The sequence below is a fragment of the Maylandia zebra genome, linkage group LG20, assembly GCF_041146795.1.
Source record: "Maylandia zebra isolate NMK-2024a linkage group LG20, Mzebra_GT3a, whole genome shotgun sequence".
In the NCBI taxonomy this organism is placed as follows: Eukaryota; Metazoa; Chordata; class Actinopteri; order Cichliformes; family Cichlidae; genus Maylandia; species Maylandia zebra.
The window spans coordinates 14,747,067-14,769,321 of NC_135186.1; the positions used below are offsets into that span (position 1 = coordinate 14,747,067).

The 22,255-nt window shown below is 39.7% G+C and overlaps 1 protein-coding gene across 1 annotated transcript in view; it reads right to left on the reverse strand.

Annotated features, from left to right (window-relative positions):
• Positions 1-1,545: 1,545 nt before the first annotated feature.
• Positions 1,546-22,255, reverse strand: part of LOC106675196 (scavenger receptor cysteine-rich type 1 protein M130) — a 38,441-nt gene continuing 17,731 nt past the window's right edge. Inside the window, exons 5-16 of the mRNA XM_076878391.1 lie at positions 10,281-10,435; positions 9,948-10,092; positions 9,392-9,700; positions 6,616-6,921; positions 6,034-6,330; positions 5,305-5,613; positions 4,411-4,707; positions 3,848-4,120; positions 3,370-3,443; positions 2,757-2,865; positions 1,924-2,019; positions 1,546-1,604 (exon numbers count right to left, since the gene is read on the reverse strand). Coding sequence (XP_076734506.1) covers positions 1,546-1,604; positions 1,924-2,019; positions 2,757-2,865; positions 3,370-3,443; positions 3,848-4,120; positions 4,411-4,707; positions 5,305-5,613; positions 6,034-6,330; positions 6,616-6,921; positions 9,392-9,700; positions 9,948-10,092; positions 10,281-10,435 — 2,429 coding nt within the window. The remainder of the gene's footprint in view (positions 1,605-1,923; positions 2,020-2,756; positions 2,866-3,369; positions 3,444-3,847; positions 4,121-4,410; positions 4,708-5,304; positions 5,614-6,033; positions 6,331-6,615; positions 6,922-9,391; positions 9,701-9,947; positions 10,093-10,280; positions 10,436-22,255) is intronic.

A 22,255-nucleotide genomic window follows, 5' to 3' on the forward strand; every position in this document is an offset into this window, starting at 1 on the left:
AGTCCCAGATGAGGGCTCACTCAGCAGCCGCAGAGCAGAAGCCAGGGGGAGTTGCAGTGACGCGCCCGTGAGCTCCGCCGGCAGCCAGCTGCGCCTGAGTGACCGAGCCCCAGGCCGAGAGGCCGGGGGCACCCCACCTCCGAAGTGGCCCGAGCGAGCCCCAGGCTCCAGGCCCCGATAAGCGGCCGCCAAGGAGTGAGCCGGTGTGTACCTGGACGCCCATCCCCGGACACAAAGAACCACCAACGCACCGATGTCTGAGGGAGTCCGCCACTGGCAGGGGAAGTGGTGGTGGGGGGAGATAGACCTCCAAACCTTGGAGGGCCTGAGATGTCCCCAGAGAGGTGGCGCCTGACACCCAACCTGACATATAGACACAGACATACAGGCACACACAGATACAAACATCCATTCCCACCCTCATGCTCTCATATGCACTTACTCCACACTCAACCAACGTGGAGACAGACATAAAGAGACGTTGTACACACGATCACACTCCCCAAGCGTACTCTACAAACCGGGTCTAGGTGCCCCCGCCCCTGGAGGGGGGAACTGCACCCAGACCCAGGTGGTGTTTCCCTTTTCCCTGCGGTGGGGGGAGGCAGACCGCCCCGACTCCGCAGCAGCAGGAAGGCTCCACACTCCAGACCGCAGTCGGACGGCCAACTCCTCCTCCTAGTCCTAGCCCCCCTGCTCCAGCAGGTCACAGAGAACGGGGGTGAGAGTGAACAAACTTTTCTGAATCAGTTTCTGAATCAGTGTGTTGATTTTTTTGACAAATGTGCCAGGCTTTGACTAGTTTGCTGCTTTCACTGTGTTTGGAGATTGTAGAAATGGTTAATATGAGCTCTTAGCTGAGATTCAGAGGTTAACGGGACTTTTATTACCAAGCTCTTGTTACAGCCAAATAAACAAGATCTCACCCCTTTTTGCCCCTGGCACCGGAGGTGCTGGGGCTCAAGAGGCTAGTCTTAAAACAAAATGTACAAAATGTAGCTAAACAGACTGAAAGATCACCCACCTGACACTCACAACAGTCACAACCTTAATTATTCTTAAGTTTAAGAAAAATAAACAAATTGGGTGACTTATAGAAAAATGTGTTCTGTGAACAGTTGTCATGACTGTGAAAATTAGCCCTAAATTAGCTGCAGAAAAAAAAGCTACAACCATGAGAAGAAATAAACACAAAAGATAATAAATGACTACTTTAAGATTATTATCACAGACTTAGACTGCATTATGTTAAAAAGTGCTGCTTTGCAATGAGGCACATCTGGCGAGGGAAAGCTGTGTGTTTACAGCTTAAAAATATTTGCATTTTCACTGGACTGTGAGTGGAAACATGGTGGCTGATTGGCTGGCAGATTGTTTTCACTTTTGACATATTTTCAATTAATCAAATAAGCGCTGTTCGTGGTCATGCTCCTGACGATTTCTGGGGTTTTGACACTCTGGACTACAGACAGACACCTAACTCTCCTCACCAATGATACGAGAATTTTGCATTTGCATCTGTTTTATATCTCTGTTCAGCTCTGTTCAAATTTTGGTTAAATTGAAAGTGTATGTCTTCGAACGGTCAGCAGGGAGCAGCAGTGCTAGTGCACAAGGAGACAACATCAGAAGGTGAGGTTTTGTTTTTTATGAGCAGAGAGCCTGAAGTTCTTGATGCAAATCAATTAGGTAGAAATAACTTACAAAAGCAAAAATAATAATAATAATTTGTTCAAATAATATCTCTAATGATAAGTAAAATTATCAGTGTAAAGTAAAAAAGTGTTAAAGGTGTTACTGCTTTTTATATTTCCAAACTAAAATATGATCTTAATGATGTACAGTATGTAAATGACACTAAGCTAAAGATTTGTTTAGGGAAAAATAGACAAGAAAAAACGAATGAAAGACTTAATGACTCACCAGTACAACTGAAGTCTTCCATCTCATTTTCTTTGTCAATGACATCTTCATGTTTCCCACCTTCAAACTCCAGTTCTTTCCCAGGCAGCATTCTTACTGAAAGGTTACAGCATTTCACATTTACTCATACAGTACATAACAACAGCTGTCTCACCAATGCACAGTGCTAATGTACCAGTGAGGTAACAAGGAGCACAAGAGCAGGAAAAACACAGCACAAGAACAGGTGTGCTTAATTTTTCTCTTCTGTATTTACATTTTCAATCAAGCAATGTTTGGTTGAGCTGATGGGCTGCTCGTTCAGTCAGCAGCAGTGATGGTGATATTTGAAATGCCTGTAAAGACTGCCCTCTTGTGGCAGTCTGCAACACCCTTTTTGGTTTTAAACTTGGAATATAAAGTATGATCTCATGTTCAATCGGGATCTTTACACTTTTTAAGGTTTTCAATTAAAAGTGAGACAAGCCATGTGTGTAAGTTGTGTAATAAATACACTCACATGAAGCTCTGGAGCTCCTGGCTCTCTTGACACAAAATCGTACAAATACAAAAGTCAAGATCACTACAAGAAGAAATCTCACACCCATGATAATAGGTGCTATGGATATAGAGGAAAGTGGTGGCAGCGGTGGTGGTGTGGGAGTCCATTTTTCATAGCCTGAAATCACACACAGCCAGTTTATTATTTTTTCTGGATTCAGTCACAGTGAGTTTCAGTCATAATTTATCTGTATCACACTGATCAAAGTAAGTCAGCTCAGATTTACAGAATACAAAAAGTGTCTTTCTGTCAAAAACAAGTAATTGATTGATGGATTCATGGTTTATCTTACCTTCACAAAATATTGTAGCTGAAGAAACTTTTCCACAGGAACGTTGTTTGACGGCGTACTTGACGTCCATGGTAACATCAGTGAACTCCAGTGTTGTTTCTAAGTTGACCTTGAATCAAATTTAAACTTTTTCACATTTAGAGATACAGCCAGAATAAAAGACACTGAAATTTCTCTGGCAGTAAAAAACAGGCCGGACTGAAGCAACACACAGCAGAAGTCACTAGAAGTCCAGACCAAAAGTATTGGGACATTCAATTTCTTTTATATTTCTGCAAACTTTGTGTCAGCAAAGTGTCCAGAAAGTTTTTAACTTCAAACATTTGGTCAATTTGTGTTTATTCAGATACAAGTCTCATGCATTTCTTTCCATTTTATAAACCTAAATATTTAAAATGTGAGATTCCAGTCTTCATTATTAGATTAAGCTGAGACACAGAGCCAGGAAACTGTCCATGATTTTGGTTTGTAGAATATGAGACAAATCAGTGACCGATTCAAGACGTAAAATGGAGAGGTTTACCTGTTTGATTTCCGTAGAGCCGCTATGGGTCTCATTAATTTCTTTACAGAGCTTTGTCTCTAACACTGGGGAACGATTAAATGGACATACTCTTTCCCACTTATCTCGATAATTGACTTCAAGGACACCTCCATGTTTTTCAGTCGTGCGGAACTTTACACTTTCTGTAAAAGCAAAGAAACTGTGTTTAAAGAAGAAAACAAGCTCATCCACTTCTGTCTGACAAATATGATGTTAGAGATGGTCACCTTAGCTTTAGCAAAATCACTAGGAGCAAAGCAAGCACCTGTCATCACTCTGCATTTATTAAAGTTGAAGTGTAAAACATGTGTTCAACATATTTTTAAAAGATTTTCAATAAATAACTCAGATTTCTTATATCTTATAATGAGCTTGACAATGTCATTTTTATTTTAAAGAAATAATCTTCTGTTTTATAAAATAAATACCTAAAAATTACCCCAAGATAATAAATTAAAATACTACCAGAATTAAGAGAGGACATACATGTATGTACTGTATATAGGGATGAGTTTATGGAAAGAGAGGTGCATGGACTCACACTTACCACTACAAGTAATGAACACCACATTTGTGTCACACTTTCCTTTAGTCCTCCTGCACTGGCCAATGATGGAATGGTACTTTTCACAGCTGACATGGTAAATGTTACCTGAACCCTTTGATGGAGCTTTGGATTCAATGAAGACAGCATTGCCACAAAGGTTTTCTTGGCAAACTTTGTGTGCATAGGATAGATCCCAGTTACTAGCACACACTGGAACGTCATCTATCCTCACTTCCCCACGACAGCCCTGTGAAAGGCTGACACTGGGCTCCTCTGGGAAGGAAAGCAATAAACACTGCAGTCAAGTATTGATAAAGACATAAAGCACTGAGGTAGAAATGATCAGTTAATCTTCTCTGCACTGCAAAGTCAAAATATGAAGCACAAGTCCATAATCAAATAGTTCATTTAACACTTTTAGCTTTGGTTTGTTACTTTATCCAGTGTATCTGGAATAATTCTCCTTCACACTCCGAGTGTCTTGTTTCACTCTTCAGTGTTTCCAGTGCAAATGTAAAAAGTCTGTGATCATTTAAGATCAGTCCTGCTGATATAAATCTTACTTTTGCATTCAATAAAGACAGGCTCATTCCTTGAGGGTGTGGATTTATTTTCACATTCCCAAATGCTTCCTGGATTTTCACCACAGCTGAAGCTTTTGTTCCAAAAAGAATCTATTTCAATTGTTTGGGGGTGGATTTCATTTGTTGATTGGTATCCACCACAGTCCATATCCTGGCAAAGCTTTTCCTTCTCAGTTTCATTGAAGTTTTCTCTGGAAACAGCACTGAGTCCCTGTCTCCAGTGAACCAACACTGTTCCACTACAGGCCTTTTTGTCAGGTACCATCGTCCTCCATTCTGAGACAGACAAGAGAAATAAAAAGTTCACAAAACATGATGTAACCAACAGGATCTGAATGATATAAATAACACACTCTGCACACAGAAATGACATTATGATCCTGCATCAACTTAAAGTTTTACACTTTTGAAGTTTAGCTACCCTTCTGACTGCTGCGTAAATAAAATGATTTTATAGAGTGATAACAAAGAGATGACAACTGATGACAGCGATATTTCTATAACCATCAGACTGCACAGGCCAGCTGTTTCCAGCTGATTCCAGACATTAAGTGAGTCAGACTGTGTGGCAGAGCCATACTGGTGACATGGACAACAAGCAGAGAAGAAAAGAGTAAAACTGAGTAGAACAAATATCATTAATGGAGGTGAGGATGTTAATATTCTACCCTTTATTGCACTAACAGTAACCTTTGAAGGCGAGCATGTCAAAGTTTGAAAGCAGCATTATTTTTATCTCAACATTTTTCTGAAATACAAACTAGTCTCAGTTTGTTTCAATTTCAATTCAGTTTCAAAGCCTTTATTTTAAAATTAGGCTGAAGGAGCAAAGAATAATTCAGAAACTGCTGACACAAAGATCATTATACACACCAGAGCATCGGAGGCCACTGTGTTTGCAGGCAGCTGTAGAAGCAGTAATACTGCTGCATGCAGATAATGGACTGTTAGCATTTGCAATGCAGTTTAGGTTTGAAATGGCTAATTTATCTGCTGGTGCAGGTCCAAAGTAGGGAAGAGTCTCCACAGCATCACCACATTTAAGCTCCTGACAGATGGTGTTTCCATTGTTAGTGTCTTTGAGAGCATCCTCGCACACAGGGATCCACTTCCCCTCATACTCCACCTCTACGTTTCCAAAGCATTTGTAACTGGGAATGCTAAATCTGGGCTTGACCCTACCTGCAAGAAAACAAAACAAAAATAATAATACCATATATTTATAATAGTCTTATTTTATTTTTAATTAGAATTTTAAGCAACAAGAACTATCATCATCTTAGTGTAAAGAATTTCAGTCTGATAGCTTCAGAAAGATTTATATTTGCTTCTTTAACACAAATGAGCTTAATTATAAAAACAGTATTTAAAAAGATATTTTTAAAACATTTGAAGGAACATTTAAAAACAGACTTATGTCTTTTTGTTTGTTTTTTACATTCTGTTATCCTGTAACTTAGTTACTGAAGAATCAACAAACCAATAAAACTGGCACTTTATTCCAAAGGGTCCAAATCAGTTGAAAATGAAACTTTTTAAAAAGCAAGTTATGACATTTATTATATTTTTGTAATATAAAGTTACTTTTAAAAAAACAATTACCTGAGCAAACAACATAGGCTGGTTTTTGTTTACAGGACTTATCATTGTCCTGGTTTTTGACAAAGATGCTCTGTGTCAGGTCAGTAGTCTGATTTGTCGGGTGTAAACTCTTAAAGAGGATATCACCATCTTTGGGACTGTTGTGGGCTTTTATGGGCGTCCCACAGTTCATCTTTTCACACAGCTTCACAGACTTGTCTTCTGTCCAGGTGTCTGCACACATATCTCCTTCCTTCTCTTCTACACGAATCCTGACTTTTCCCCAGCAGCTGTTCGTCAACCTCATCTCAATATTTCCTGTTGTGACATGAAAAAGTTAAATTTAAGAGGAAACTAGTATCAGCAGATATTTCACAACTTCTTAGACCAAGCTAGGTTTCAGAAAAAATAGAAAATAGTAGAAATTTGATTGAGAGAAAACAAGGAGGTGAATGTACATCTATGGACATTAAAAGGTAAAGTCTGTTATAAATAAATTGTGTCCTCTGAGTGGATCACATTACAACTAGTGACACAATAAATCAATTCCATATTGACCTTATTCTTAGTTTTATACTTTAACTCCTTCATATTTCACATTACCTGAACATTTCACATAAGCAGTAGAATTATGGTGGTCAGGAGGCAGAGGTGTAGTTTGGTTACACTCAAAAAGAGACTTTTTTCTGGATGAGCAGCTAAAAGAGTTTTTCCAAACTTTATTAATCATATCAGCCCTAGAATTGAAAGAAAACCTGGAAGCGTTCCCACAATGCATCTGCTGACACACTGTGTCTGCAGACTCTTGGTTCCATGTCTCTTTAGACCCAGAGAGCCAGTAGATTTCTCTGCCATGCTCTATCCCCACGTGACCAGAACAGGTTCCACTTAAAAACACCACCTTGTGACCTGATGGACACAAAGAGAGAAACATGATATACAGTAAGTGGCTGTGCAGGTCGTCTACCTGTTGAAAGGTCATTCGTTCATGTGTGAATGTTAGACAAAGCCCTTAGACACAGGATTAAAGCACTGCATGAATGTGTGCTTGTGACTGGGTTAATTGGGCTTGTAGTAAAAAGCGCTTTGACTTTAAAATGCTGAATGTGTTTGCTGATAGCTGAGCAGAATAATGATTCTCTACTACTTTCAGCAAAACACACTCTGGGTGCTCTAAAGGAGTAGAAAAGCATTATATATATGTATGAGCACCAGCTAGTTTTTGTTTGCAGTGTAGGTGCTGCATTCTGGACCAGCTAAACACGAGCTAAAGAGGACCGAGAGGTGCATGTGACAAGTGAGTCACAGTACTCAAGACAACAGAAAATTAAAGCGTGCAATAAAAGTTCCACAAAGCTAAGTGTCAGTAAGGGTCTGAAATTTGTGATGTTTCCTAATTAAATGAGAGAAATAGACTGGGTGAGCGTTGAGATGTGAGATTCAAATTTCAAATCAGTACCAAAAATGATACGAAGGCTCTTAAATGATGATTCGGTTTTACTGTAACAACTGACAACCTCAGATTTTTTAGAATTAAGGTGAAGGAAATTTAAAGACATTAAAAGCAATGAAGAATGCTTGTTATTTATTCCTGTTGTCTTACTATTTATATTTTATTTCTGCACACTTGACGAGGAGCCCCCACAATTTTGTGGTAAATTTACAATGACAATAAAAGACTATTCTATTCTATTCTATTGGCCAAGGTGTGAGTGGCTGGTAAACACTCCACTATTGGGAAAACATTGTTTTGTCTGTAATTAGTCTGCTAATCTACTGACAAAGACATTTGGCACCCAAAAAAGCCTAATGACTTTTTCACAAAAGACCAGTGATGGGAATAAAGGCGTTACAAGTAACGGCGTTACTAACGGCGTTACTTTTTTCAGTAACGAGTAATCTAACTAATTACTATTCCAATCGTTACAACGCCGTTACAGTTACTAAGAAGAAAACGCGGTCCGTTACTATTTTTCAACAAACAGACGGTTGAAGCTGTCTTCAGCTTACCGCATCTTATATCAGTTGCATGGAAGTAGCTGTAAGTAATCTGGACGCTACAGCTTTAAGCAGCTGCGCGCGCTCCCGCGGACGGTAATCACGATCGCTGTCTAGCACAACACCTGGAGCTAAGGGGGCAAAACAATCACATGAGTGCTGCTGTTTGACTGAGGAAGAATAAAGTAGTCGTGGTAAGCCAATCACATGACCACTTAAAGACAAAGCAACAAGGTGATATATACCAGTTTTTAAATTGTGTTGATAGGCCACGTAAAACCAGAGTCATGATAAACAATATATACGTGGCGTTTTTTCCTGAATAGTTTTGTCACGTTTACTGTCTAAGGACAGCGTTAGCAAGCACTCTCTGCTTATGAGCAAAAACAAAAACAAAAAAACAAAAACAGAGGTTTTAGGAGTGACGGCGAGAGAGAGAGATTTGTGACATTTAGTGTGTTTGGAGTGTGTAGTTAATGTGTTGTCTTGTGTAGTTAGTGTGTAGTGTTGTGGATAGTTTTGTGTTGTGTGTCAGAACAATGAGGCGACTGCTGTCTCCAGGTAGAAACAGGAGTGATACACCTGCTGCTGTCAGACCTGCAGGTATCAGGCTGTGATGTTCTCCTTTATAGTGGACAGAAATATTTGGAGTGGCACAAATAATTTGTGTGGCATCTTATTGAAGGCAGAACAGCTGATTGTTATGTAAATAGTTTGAAATTGTTATTTAAAAAGTCAAGGTAAATGGATGCAAATAACTTTGTTGTTTGCAAAACTTGTGCATAGAATTTTAAAATTGACAATTTATATTTGCATTTAAAGTTATGAAATATGATTCATTAAACATGTTTGTGGTTGTTACAGTAAAAAATATAACTTTTTCTACTCTGATTTTATGTTTTTTTGTCTGATTTTAGATCAATTGTGTTAATACAGCATGTCAAAATGAAAACATAACTGTAAATTCAGACACGTGAGGCTGTGCTGAAAACAATGATACCAAACAAGGCAAAGTAAATAGTTTTTAAGGTGAAATGTAGAGGAAACATCAAAAGTAGTCAAAAATGGCCAATTATACCGTGGACCAACACTGCAAAAAGACAAATTGTTTATTTGGGTTTCTAGTTGGATTTTCACAGGTAAGTGTATTTAGACCTTAGACTTGATGATTTAATAAATAGAAGCATGTAACTAAGCAGAGGGAAAAAACACTTTTTTCTTCTGACTGACATCGATGAATGAAAATGTCTTTTTCCTGGTTCTAGCATTTTATTATATTTCAGTATGTTTACTTTGGGAAAGCACTATCATTTGTGACACATGTGTAATTACTTATAACAGTTATACACAGCAACAAGGTCAAAGGGCACGTGACACTCACCCTCACAGGTGATTCCAGCTGCTTCCGCTTCCCGATCCGAAAATTGGTTGTTTGAGTTTTCTGTTAAACACTCAGATATCTTTGATATCTTCTTATTTCTCGGACACGTTATTGACAGGAAGCTACCAGAACCCTGACTGAATTTTTCAGTTTTGCCTTTTTCCCCACATTGCAGTTGTTTGCAGACAGCTGCTGATTGAGCCTCTGTCCATTCTTTTGCAAGAACTTTCTTCCACTGGCCCTCATGCTTTATCTCCAATCTTCCAGCACATCTTCCAGGACCATCTGCCAGTTTCACCTCCACACTGTCTGTACCACGACAATAAGAGATTTATCAGCCACGAAACACAAAAAGAATAAATACATTAAATTAAACTCTTACTGAACACATTTTGGGAAAAATATAATCAGAATTTAACAATGTCACAATTTCACTGAATGAAGTAACTCATTTTCTCTCTCGACATAGAATTTATTGCAGGATTTAAAATCCCATTATAAAAGTAGACAAAGGCCATCAGCAGCCACTCTGTACATTTCCACTGCTGTATCTCACCTGAACACACCACATAAGGTTGTTTTGAACACTGGATGTTCTTGCCATGCTGAGACTGACAGTGCCACAGTGAGGACTCACTGCCTTTGCAGCTCACATGGTCCATTATCCCTCCTGAATTCTGATGTTCTTCAGTATAAATCAGCTAGAACAAAGCATTTATGAGTTTATGTTATTTCATTGATAATCATCCAGTATTAATGGTGCACGTTAGTACACTTATCACAATAAATCCAGTAGCACTGCTGTATGGACAGTTTCTGATACATGAACGCTCAGTATCCATGTATCAGAACAACAGGTAACTTATGGTGACTAAACTTGAAAACTCACTTCCCCACATCCAAGCTCCTTGCAGACCAATTCAGCTTCAGTTTTAGTCCAGGAGGAGGCACACACAGGATTAACTGAATCATTCACTTCAATATTAACTGTACCATAGCACTTGCTGTCTTTGCCAGAGTGCTTCAGAACTACTTTAACTTTATCTGAGAGAGAGAGAGAGAGAGAGAGAGAGAGAGAGAGAGAGAGCAGTTTCACAGTGTGAAGTGTTTGCTTGGAAGTTGTTTGTGTTGGAATATAGATGTGTTGAATTACCTGTGCATGTCACATTAAGGTTTTTGTTTGGGCTGAGAGAGTTACCGCAGTGCATTTGCTGGCACACATCAAAATCAAAGTTGTCCTGTTGAACAGGTACCCAGTTGTTATTTTCTTCTTTTTCCAGCTGCCCAGAACACACATTTGACTGGTTTCCTTTGAGCTGCAGTCTCGTATAACCTGTTCATAAAAACACTTTCTGAATTCACCACCATATTTAATATTTAACAGTTTTTATCACTGCTGTAACTCACCTGAACACACACACACACACACACACACACACACACACACACACACACACACACACACACACACAGGGAGATTTCACTTTAAACATTTTAAAGATTTCAAAGATATTTTAAAGATTTTTAATTTAAAATAATGCTATTAATTAATAATATTACTACTATTCAAAGTTAAAGAAACTAAATTAACTTGCCTTGTGAGATCACCAGCTCAATGTGAGTGAGGCGGAGAAGGGGGAGCAGGAACCACATCATCACCACAGCTTATGACTTGAGAGTGAGGCAGACAAATGATATGTTCAACCTTATATTCCCGTGGCTTCACCCACAAAAAAGGAAATGAGCAGAATATGCGCCAAAGTTAGACTCACAAATGTTAACTTAGATTGAAAGAAAACACAAGTGCTCTAATTTCTTATACAGCACCTTTTTATGTTAAACTTAAACTCACTCTGATGCTGTAACACTGAGAAAATGTGTAAACATATCAACAGTAAATCACACTACTGATTTTATGAGAATGTGAAATTTAATTTACTGATAAACTGTAAATTCAACCTTTAATAGCTGATTCAATAGCTGTTTTTTTTAAATTAATAATTTTAAAAGAAATGCTAACAGACTGATTTAACTCCAGTTCAACTGCTGATAGGATGCCTGACCCAGCACTGTTCCAAGCAGTCATTTCCTGCATTCATAATTCCGTTATTTGTGACAATTCTGCAACACCACAAGCTGAAATGCAGCCCCAAGCTACGACAGAGCATCCACTATTTTTATAAATGGCTTTGGACACTCACTGCTGTTCCCTCTTGATCTCGTCTGTACATACTAATTACAATTTGTCACTGATATTTGCGCTGTGCTGCATTTTTTCCTATTTCTTGGGAACACAGTAAATCATTTTTAGGCCTGCATCATCATCATCATCAGAATCTCTTTGTTGCTGCAAAAATAAAAATTTTTTCCCCTGTGTCATTTTCCTACTTTATTTTACATGCAGATAAAGAAATGGGAACAGAACACATGTTTTTGCCACATGCTGCTACTAACATCCTGTCTAAAGGTACCAACCTTTCTGTTATATGTTGATCCGACAGTCGTTCATTCTTTGAGTTAGGTGCATTGGTTATGTTTGAATGATTTATACGTCAAGGTTAAGTGGTTTAATACAGCAAAGGAGCATTGTCAAGCTTACATATTATAACTCACTCTAAATTATTTTACATGTGTCTGTGGCCTCTCTTAATTCCTGTCACTAAGACACACTAACCAAACTTAAAAGAAAATGTAATAAAAATCTGAATATAAATAAACTAATGGTAAAGTAATAAAATGTTGGACCTCAGTTGGTGACTTTTTCAATGCATGGTCCCTGAAAAAAAGTTGTTTTGTAATAGTTTTTGTGAAAATCTGATTATTACATGAGAACATTCTGAGAATTTATTCTCACATCTAGAGATGGCACGATACCACTTTTTTATGTCCGATACCGATTCCGATATCATAAATTTGGATATCTGCCGATACCGATATGAATCCGATATAGTGTTTTTTAATCAACAAAACTGTTTTTTTTTTAAATATCTTGCTGCATTTTGTATAAGTTCATACTCAAGTTTAAAACAACAACTACACTAAAGCTATTCTGTTATACCTGTATGCAAAAAAAAAAAAAATTCATAGTTCAGCAATACTGATCAATCTAATAAACTTAAACCTACACCATCCTCCCTATTCTGGTATTTTAAAGAGTACTTAGCGTAAATATTAAGCAACCTAACTAATAGGGTTCCAACTCCCAGGAACAACAAAAATAAATAAATAAAAAATAGGGAACCACCCCTCACGCTCCACCTCATGATGCTTAATCGACGTAATCAACCTTAATTTGATGCAGTGTGAAAAAAAAAATGCACAGAAATCAATTATTTTTCAAGAAATATTAAATAGATTCAACATCTTTCTTCAACAAAATTGCAGACTGCACAGATGGTACCTTCCCAAAGGAAAAAGTACTATAGCTTACTAGGGTATATATATTAGACTTAATAGTCACTATATACAGTAATTGACTTCTATTCATTTTACATCAAATTAAAACTTTGGGTGTCAGATAATTATTTACTAAAAGCTAGACATTTTAAATGAGAATAAGAAAGAAAAGTATGTCTTTGTGCCCTCTTTTCCCTGTTAATGCCCTATCGGCCCCCCTGGCTAAACTTTGCTAGATCCGCCCCTGCACAGTTACCAGCCGTCAGCTACAAAAGATCCTCGAGTAGAAAGTAATAATAAATACATTCTAACAACAGCTTATCAAGCGCTGCTGTTGTTCAGCCGCTGGTTTCCTCTTTCTGGTGCAAAGTGGGCCAAAAACAAACCAGAGAGACGGAGTCGCGACAGAAAAGCCGATCAGCTGATCATTAAGCAGTTTCATGATTGAAGTAGCAGCAAGAAGAGGCAGTCGCTTGTTAAGCTTTACGCAGGAATGCTTTACAAACATTCAGAGATGGACTTACACACTTGCTTTACTTCTCTCGGGGATAACTTTGTCGGAGATGAAATGCCGGGTTGCTAGCGAAGCTCCACATGCTATCCAGACCACCGACAGGTCACAAATGCCACAGCCGCTCTATCACGTGATGCATACTGCTCCGACGTGCTAACGTTCTGAGGTGAGTTACGCGTGTTGCAAGTTTTATGAGGTGCTTTCGTGATATTTAATGGATCGGATTACAATTTTTATTTTTCTCCGATATCCGATCCAGTAATTTAGGTCAGTATCGGACCGATACCGATACGTAATATCGGATCGGTCCATCTCTACTCACATCTAAGTATAAGATTCACACAGAGGCAACTTGACCACATTTATCAGGGACCTGATCAGAAATGAAGCATAAGTATCACCATCAACTCCAGACTAGCTTAAAAGAAATAAAGCCACAAACCTCTGGGTTGCATTTCTGAAACCAGATCGTTTATCTAGGCAGGAAACAGTGATCACATATGCTTCTGCTTCAGATATATTCTCAGGAGAAAATCAGCTCCCAACTGTGTTTAAAGGTGTGTATTTAAAAAAAAAATAGATGTATGCTTTCATGTGTTTTAAATATTTACTTAAACAGTAAATTCATGAATTTTACTGTATCAAACTGAATACAAAATTAAAGGGCATGCTACCCACCAAACAAGACTCTCGGGGTGCACAAACAAACCCTGTTGTAGGTCAATGCACACTATGGAAACACACACTGTTCCACAAGACTGTGCGACTTTTTCAAGAACTCAGAAGACAAATGCAATGGGTTATGCATCGGGGCATGTGAAACACACCAGCGAGTCAACTTATGGGTGGCTCAAAAAATGTTATATTATTATTCAGTAATGTGTCAGATTTCATAGCAATTCTATATGTAATTAACACATGAGCATGCCCTGCAGCCAGGATAGCAGACAATGATTTTTTTTTTTTGGTTTGTTTTTGTTTTTTGCTAAATAATGATGGCAGCAAAACTGTGTGCAAAATCGTGTTAAACAGCATTACAGACACCAGGACTCTTCAACCACATCCAGAAAAGACAGCCAAGATCTTAAACTAGATGCAAAAACATGACAACATATTTGCAAAAAAAATTAAGATATATATATGAAAAAAAAGAAACACATTTCATAAGATGAAGTTTGGAAAATATTAAATGATAACGCCCATGATGTAATTTAACCTTTACAAAAACATTTGGAATTTGGCCAGGAAACCAGTAGTGGAGGCAAGACAAATTAGAAGGACATGGGACAGCTCAGCTTTACTTAGCTGGAGGTCAACATCAGTGGTGGAGATCCTCTGGTGCCTTGTGAAAAACAACAACAAAAACCGAGCTTTATTTGTCACCTAGACAATCATACACAGCTGCAGGTATAGTCACGCCATTCCAAGGATTGATTTTTAGCATGGGAGGTCTAGCCAGGACACTGTGCTGGAAATTGAACTTGCGATTTCCACTCCAAAGGTGTGTAGTGTGTTTGTACACACTACGCACCTTTGGTGTAGTGTTACCACTACACTGAGGTCAGCATGTCTGGAGGACATTCTATGGAGGCTTGTGTTGGCAGAGGTGCCAGGACACCCCTGTAGCTTGGCTGGGGAGTGACATTGGCCGGGGGACCCTCTGAAGGCCAGTGACAAAGAAGACAGGACCCCTTTGGAGCCTCAGCAAGTGATCAGCAATGTAGGCAGAGAACTTGTAATTGGATATAGATGGAGTCACATGCCCTCAGATTCAGGTTGTTTGGTATACCTATCTAAGTAGTATATCTGAAAGTTTTATGTTTGTGCATCTACAGATGGGAACTTGTCTGTGTGTAAAAAAGATTTGTTTTTGCAAAAAACCATTTACACGAGTTTCAATTTTTTTTTGTTAAAGTCTGGTTACAGATACAAAGCAAAAAACTACGTGTAAAACTTTGCGCTCAGGTTTCCTCACTGCACGTGGATTTCAACTTACAAGTACAAATTTTGACCCGATTTTTCTTCCTTTAAGCTGATTGGTCAATGTAATGTCAATCACAAATTTAACAATCCAATCAGAGAACAGATGGGTTTGGCTGTTGGAGGGGTCCTCTACGGAGCTTCAGGTCCTGGAAGGGTAATACAGTTTGAAGCTGGAAGATCTCTATATAAATCTCTATATAAATATCCCATAGAAGCTAGGTCCACTAACTTTCAGTAGCTGCTGAAAGGATAAAGTTTTGGTATATCAGTGGTTAGAAATAGCATTATTACTTTAGGATTAGGGAACCTGAGTGCACATAGTTTTTTGCTTTGTATCTGCAACCAGACCTTAATAAAAAAAAATTGTAACTCGTGTAAATATTTTTTACAAACACATAACTTTTTTTACACACACAAATTCTCATCTGTAGATGCACAAACATAAAACATAAACATAAAACTTTCAGAAATTTTGGTTTACAAGGTTACAAAACTCAGTACACAAATTCAACATTTGATTTACAAGTACAAAAAATTTATGACCACAATTTCAGACTAAGGTTATGTGTGCATGGCGTGCATTGCAACTTAAATGAACTACTATAAACACTTGAAACTGTCTGTAAAGAGATTTCATGCACACTTAGTCAATGACGGCTAAATAATATTGGGTTTACAAAAACGTATATATTTGAAACATTCCTGGTTGTGTTGATGAAGGAGAATATCTGGCAGGGTTGGATGTGGGTTTACACTTGATGAAAAGGTTTGAGAAACACAGTTAAAACAAGAGGTTTATTTGGTCTTTTTTATGTAACAAATTTTACCTCAAGTCATCTGAGCATGCTTTGGATTCCACTAAATGCATGTGAAAATGTTTACTCAGAACCCACATCCACCCCAAACACGTAAACCACAGACACATAATGTCTTCCCCTCCTCCAGTGCACAAAATGTACCCAACTTACGCACACAGGAACACACGTACACACAGAGTAACCAATGAGAAGGCTGAGAAATATTTTGGTTTTTTATGTGGTTTTGAATGTGGATGCAGATGTTTAAGATCTCAGTTAATATAGGAACTCATGAGATTACAACAAGAAAAACAAAACAAGTTTGAAAAAAAAACCTAAATATATATTGGTCCAGTGGCACCATAGTGTAGTAGCTTACACATTTGTTTAACAAGTAATACATCTGTCATTTGGTTACATTAATATTAACTTACTAAATGTTGGTTTAAAATTGAAGTGTCATGGTCTGCGGTGGGTGGCTGGAATTTCCATAAGGCTCCTGAACTGACCTGGGATCCGCCCCTGGGCAGGGCCAACTCCAGCTCCTGCACACCTGGAGCCTATTGCAGGCAATCAAGCCAGAGGGATTTAAACCACACGTTGATGTTCATTCACTGCCAGTTCGTCATCAACACATGTTGGTAACAGGCCTTATACCTCAAGTTCTTGCTGTGATCTACTTGTTAACTCTCTTGTGCTGCAGTTGCTGGATTCATCTTGGCTCATGCTCCACCTCCGGACTCAGGATACCAAGCAATCATTCTGAAAATCTCTCTATGCCTCACCTGCCTGCCCTCCTGCCATTAGTGATGGGCAGATGAAGCTTCATGAAGCACTGAAGCTTTTCATCCAATTGGTTCACCCCAACGCGAAGCTTCATGAAGCTTCATTTGCTCTAGCAGGACACCTACTGGACGTAAAAATAATAGCTGGCATGAATTTGAAGAGTGTGGCATTTTGCACACAGCCTGTAAATGTCAACAACAAAAGGAGTGTGTAAAACATGTATATTGTAGTGATGGCAGTATACTGTGTATATTTATAGTGGCAGTATGGGAAATGATTATTTGGAAATGCTTGAAATGGAAATGATCATTTACTGTGAGGTGAGGTGTGGTTGGGGTGTGGACAGTAGTTGTGCTTTTGTAACGTTGAGGTATGGACAGCTACACACTGAGGCCTCAGTCCTGCCTGTTCACATTTTATTCTGTAAAAACTAAATTTTCACTGCTTTTACGACCTTTTTAGTGGGGAGAACATAGCTAGGATTTAATGATTTAACAAATCTTTTGAATCCTTTGTCCTCCACAATGCTAAATGGCTGGGAGTCCTCAATCACCATGCTGACCAGGTCTTCATCTATTTGAGATTGTTCTCCTGAGGAAAGACAATAAAGATAAAGCACAAATATAAATATCACACACGTAACTTATAACAGTTGTATAATATTGTTATATCATTTAGTAACATTACTGCATCCTATATTATCATTGCATTTGATGGCTCACCTGGTCTTGCTCCACAATCGGTGTCCCCCTTATTCTCATGCAAAGCTCTGTAGTGCCTAAGCATGGATGAGGTGTTGTTGTTATATCCCAGCTCCCTGGCACATAGCAAACACTTCACCTTGTACAAAAGTCAAGACAGCTCAACATAAATTGTATTGCACCATCAGTATCATGGAAATACATCTTCTGTAGAAATTTACCTTGTTGGGAGGAATAAGATCAAAATGTTCCCACACAGGGGAGGACATCCTCCTCTTCTTAGCTGGCTCCATTCTCTCCTGACTTTCCTCACTCTCATAAACCTCCAAACGGTCTCCAAACTCTCACTAACCGCAACTCTCCATCAAACACCCACATTTTTGAATGTAGTCTGAGGGGTTTATATCGCTGTCATATCTCGCGGCAAAGTTCGAACCACTTCATGAACCAGTCACGTGGTACAGCCGGGCAGCGAGGCTTCGGACGTCATCATTTTCAGCTCCTCCCATAAATGAAGCAAGCCTCGATACGCGCTTCGCGGAAACGCCCCCTCCATTACTCGACACACGCTCCGAAGCCTCGATACAGAACGTCCCATCACTACCTGCCATCACACTCCATCTGAAGCCCCGGATCTCAGGCCAGCCTTTCCACGCCACTCAGCCTCCCCTGGATTCTCATCACCCCCCCTCTCAACACTCCCTGTCCCCTACTGCAAGTAAGAATTGCTACTCTTACAACTGGCCACTTCAGAGCTGCCTCCACTACCTCGCTAACTCCTCTATCTTCTCTCTTCAGTGTGACTGTTCCCTGCTCAGCTCCACTCCGCATCTCAGGCCTCATTCCCTCGCCCTAGCCACGTTCCCCGGGCCACACCTCGTCAAACTCCACGTCTTATTGTTTTTTTTGTCTTTGCTACGTTTTCTTTTTTGCACTTTAGCCTAATAAATTGTTACATCATCTGCTGTCTCTGCTCTGGGTTTCTGCACCTGAGTCCTGTTCAGTACAGGCCACTTGGCCCCGTGACATGAAGAAGACATCAGTCCATCGTTTGAATGTCGCTCAGCATATTTCACATTAATATTGAAAGATAAGGACCCAACAATTACACAGAGAAAACCCCAACAATCAAACGATCCCCTAAAAGCAAGCACTTTGGTTACGGTGGGAAGGAAAAATTCTTTTTTAACAGAAAGAAACCTCTGGCAGAACCAGGGTCAGCGACATAGCTGGACTGGCCATCGGGCATGGTAATTTTTCGTTTTAAATGGACCAATGTTTTGTTGTTGTCTTTTTTTCCGTAACCGTGTAAACAGTGAAAGGTGGCGGATTGGATAGATGCTGGCAGACGTGTAAAAATAACTCAATTGTTTGGTAGTGGCTATGGTGGAGCTTTCACAGATTCAGTAAACTTAGCAAGTGGTGGAGGCCAGCAGGTGGATGGGGGAAAGGGGAGGCGGAGGTGGAGAGACCCAAGGCGGCCGCAGGTCCGACTGTCAGGTGAAATGAGCTTCAGGTAAGAAGTTATGACCTGCAGTCTATCTGGGTCAGATATAAACCAAGTTTACGTGGAGTTTATTTTCGTTGTGCTGACTTTTTACAGTCAGTTACAATAACTCGTACTGTGTACTCTAGCATGACGGAGTTTCTATACAGTTGGGTGCTATGATGTTACTGGTGAACTTTATTTTATTCATATGGTTAGTTAGTAGAGTTGCCTACCGTCCAGCAAAAAACGGAATCCTCTGGTATTCAGAGTTAATATTATGCGTTTCGTATTGAGCTGAAAATAAACGGGATTAGTCCCGTACTTCAGCTACAATAAAAAAAAAGACAAAAAGCTGGAGTTATTCTGTCTTTTACGCTGTCAGCTGCCTCTTCTTCTCTCATTCTCAAACCTCCCTCTCCTGCTGCTACTTCAGTCATGAAACTGATCAATGATCGGCTGATTGGCGTTTCTGCCACAAGTCCCGTCTCTCTTGCTTGTTTATCTCCCGCTTTGCGCTAGAAAGAGGAAACTAGCAGAGGTCGCGTTAAACAGCAGCAGCGCCTTTAAACTTAATAAGCTGTTGTTAGAATTTATTTAATATTACTTTCTAGTATCAGCTGATGTTTGTTTGGTTATCTGGTGAGAGGGAAACATGAAGATGAAACCAGGAGATGTTCTTACTGAATCATCAGAGCTGAACAGGTGATGGAGAAACAGGTTTACCTTTTAGGTGACATGAATGGGTTGAAGGAAAGCTATGAACTGTTTCTGAGAGACAACTTACACCAGGATCCTTTTCTATGTAGCTGACAGCTGGTAACTGTGCAGGGGCGGGTCTAGCAAAGTTTTGCCAGGGGGCCAGGTAGAGCATTAACAGGGAAAGGGGGCACAAAGAAATACTTTTCTTTCTTATTCTCATTTAAAATTTCTAGCTTTTAACAAATAATTATCCGAATCTTACAACCAAAGTTTTCATCTGATGTCAAATTTATAGAAATCCATTATTGTACATAGTAAGTTTTTTTCAGGGTCCCAACATAATTTCTTCAGAAGAAAGTACTGTACATGATGCCAGTATTTTCCCACATTTTCTAGATACTGTATTAGTACTTTGTGTAAAATGCCATCAAAAAGTCAGTTAAGTTTTATTCTTTCTCACCTGTCTTTCTGTCTCCTTTCACTTTTAAAAGGTTGCCATGTTAGAAAAAATATTTTGCCCTGCCATGCTGTTTATTGATGTGGTAAATAAATAGTTTATGAAAATATCACTAAATCTGTCATTTATTATTTTTAATATTCAGTAATGATCATGTCTCACCTCTAGTCTTCTCTGTCTTAATTTCAGGTTTCCACCATATGTTGTAGATAGTTCAGGAAGTTAACTCAACCAAGCAGTCTTTGGGTTTCGGCTAAGTACTGTTTAGAATACCAGAATAGGGAGGATGGTGTAGGTTTAAGTTTATTAGATTGATACATATGTACCAACAAGACAGTGTACATCACTGTCACAACAACGTTTGTTTTCATTCAAAGGCTTTATGGTTTTTCCTATAATACCTGGTGGGCCGGTCTCTAGTCAAAATGCCTGGAATGATTTTTTGTCCCAGTCCAGCCCTGGTCAGAGAGGGGCAGTCCTCTTGGTTGGGGGTGACAGGACAAAAAACATGCTGTGGAAGAGACCCAGAGGTTAACAATAACTGATAATTAGGTTTAGAGTATAAACGTATTGTGGGTGAAAAGAGGTGAGAGAAAGAGAAATGCTAAGTGCATCATGGGAATCATGATTGGGAAGAATGGCCTTCCAGATCTGAACCTGAATGGTGTTCTGTTACTTGACTTCTATGCAAACCACAGTTTTTCCAAAATGAACAGCATGTTCGACATAAGGGTGTCCATATGTATACATGGCAACAGGATACTCTAGGCTGCAGGTGGATGATCTATTTTGTAATTATATCATCAAGATCTGCAGCCATATGTTCTGGACACTCGATTGAAGAGAGGTGCTGAGCTGTCAACTGATCACCATCTAGTGTTGAGTAATCAGGTAGGGGAGGATGCTGGACAGACCTGGCACGAGCTCTGGCAGTGGCTCAATTTGGGAGGAGTTCAGAAAGGCCATAGAAAAGACTTTTGGACTGCCTCGAAGAGATTCTGGCAAACTATCAGGTGACTCAGGAGGGGAAAGTGGTGCTATACCTGCACTATGTATAGTACGAAGGGAGCACTGCTGACCTCAACTGAGGAAGGAATACTTTGAGGACCTTCTTAATCCCACTCACGTTTTCCATAGAGAAAGCAGAGTTTGGGGATGAGGAGGAAACTCATCAATCTCTGGGAGGGAGGTTACTGAGGCAGCTAAACAACTCCTTGGTGGCAGGGCCACTTAGGTGGACGAAGTTGGACGATCTGATATCCTCGTGTTGGTGTTGTTTCCTCGTCATCATAAATAATGTTGTTCCAGGTTCAACATTGCAAGTGACCAATCACCTTCTCCTGACATCATCCGCGACCTCGAAAAAAAACAAATCTACTTCACTTGCGAGAAGAGAAACCGCCTCTGTAAGGATGTATAATGCTTACTGTTTATTAAAGAAAAGTATCCTGAAATGCAAAGAATTCAAGTTCCTGGATCTGCGGACAGAAGCGGTTTCTCTTCTCGCAAGTGAATTAGATTTTTTTAAGGCGGTATTTTTCAAAGGCACAAAAGGGGGACGTCACAACAATGTGACTGGTCACTTGCAATGTTGAATCTGGAACAACATTTATTATGATGATGTGGGAACAACACCGATACGAGGATATCAGATCATCCGGACGAAGTTTGCCCTAAATTCCTGAAGACTCTGGATGTGTATGGCTGTCTTGGTTGACATGCCTCTACAATGTTTCCTGGAGATCGGGGGGGGGGGGGGGGGGGGTACCTCTGAATTGGCAGACCACTTCACACTCACCATCGCAGCTGAGTGTGAAGCAGTAGGAATGAGAATCAGCACCTCCAAATCTGAGGCCATGGTCCCCAACCAGAAAAGGGTGGAGTGCCCACGCCGGGTAAGGGAAGAGTTACGGCCCCAAGTGGAGGATCTCAGGGTCTTGTTCACAGATGAGGGGAGAAGCAAGCAGGAGATGGTCAGACAGATTCGTGCTGCGGCTTCAGTGATGCTGACACCACACAGGTCCATCGTGGTGAAGAGAGAG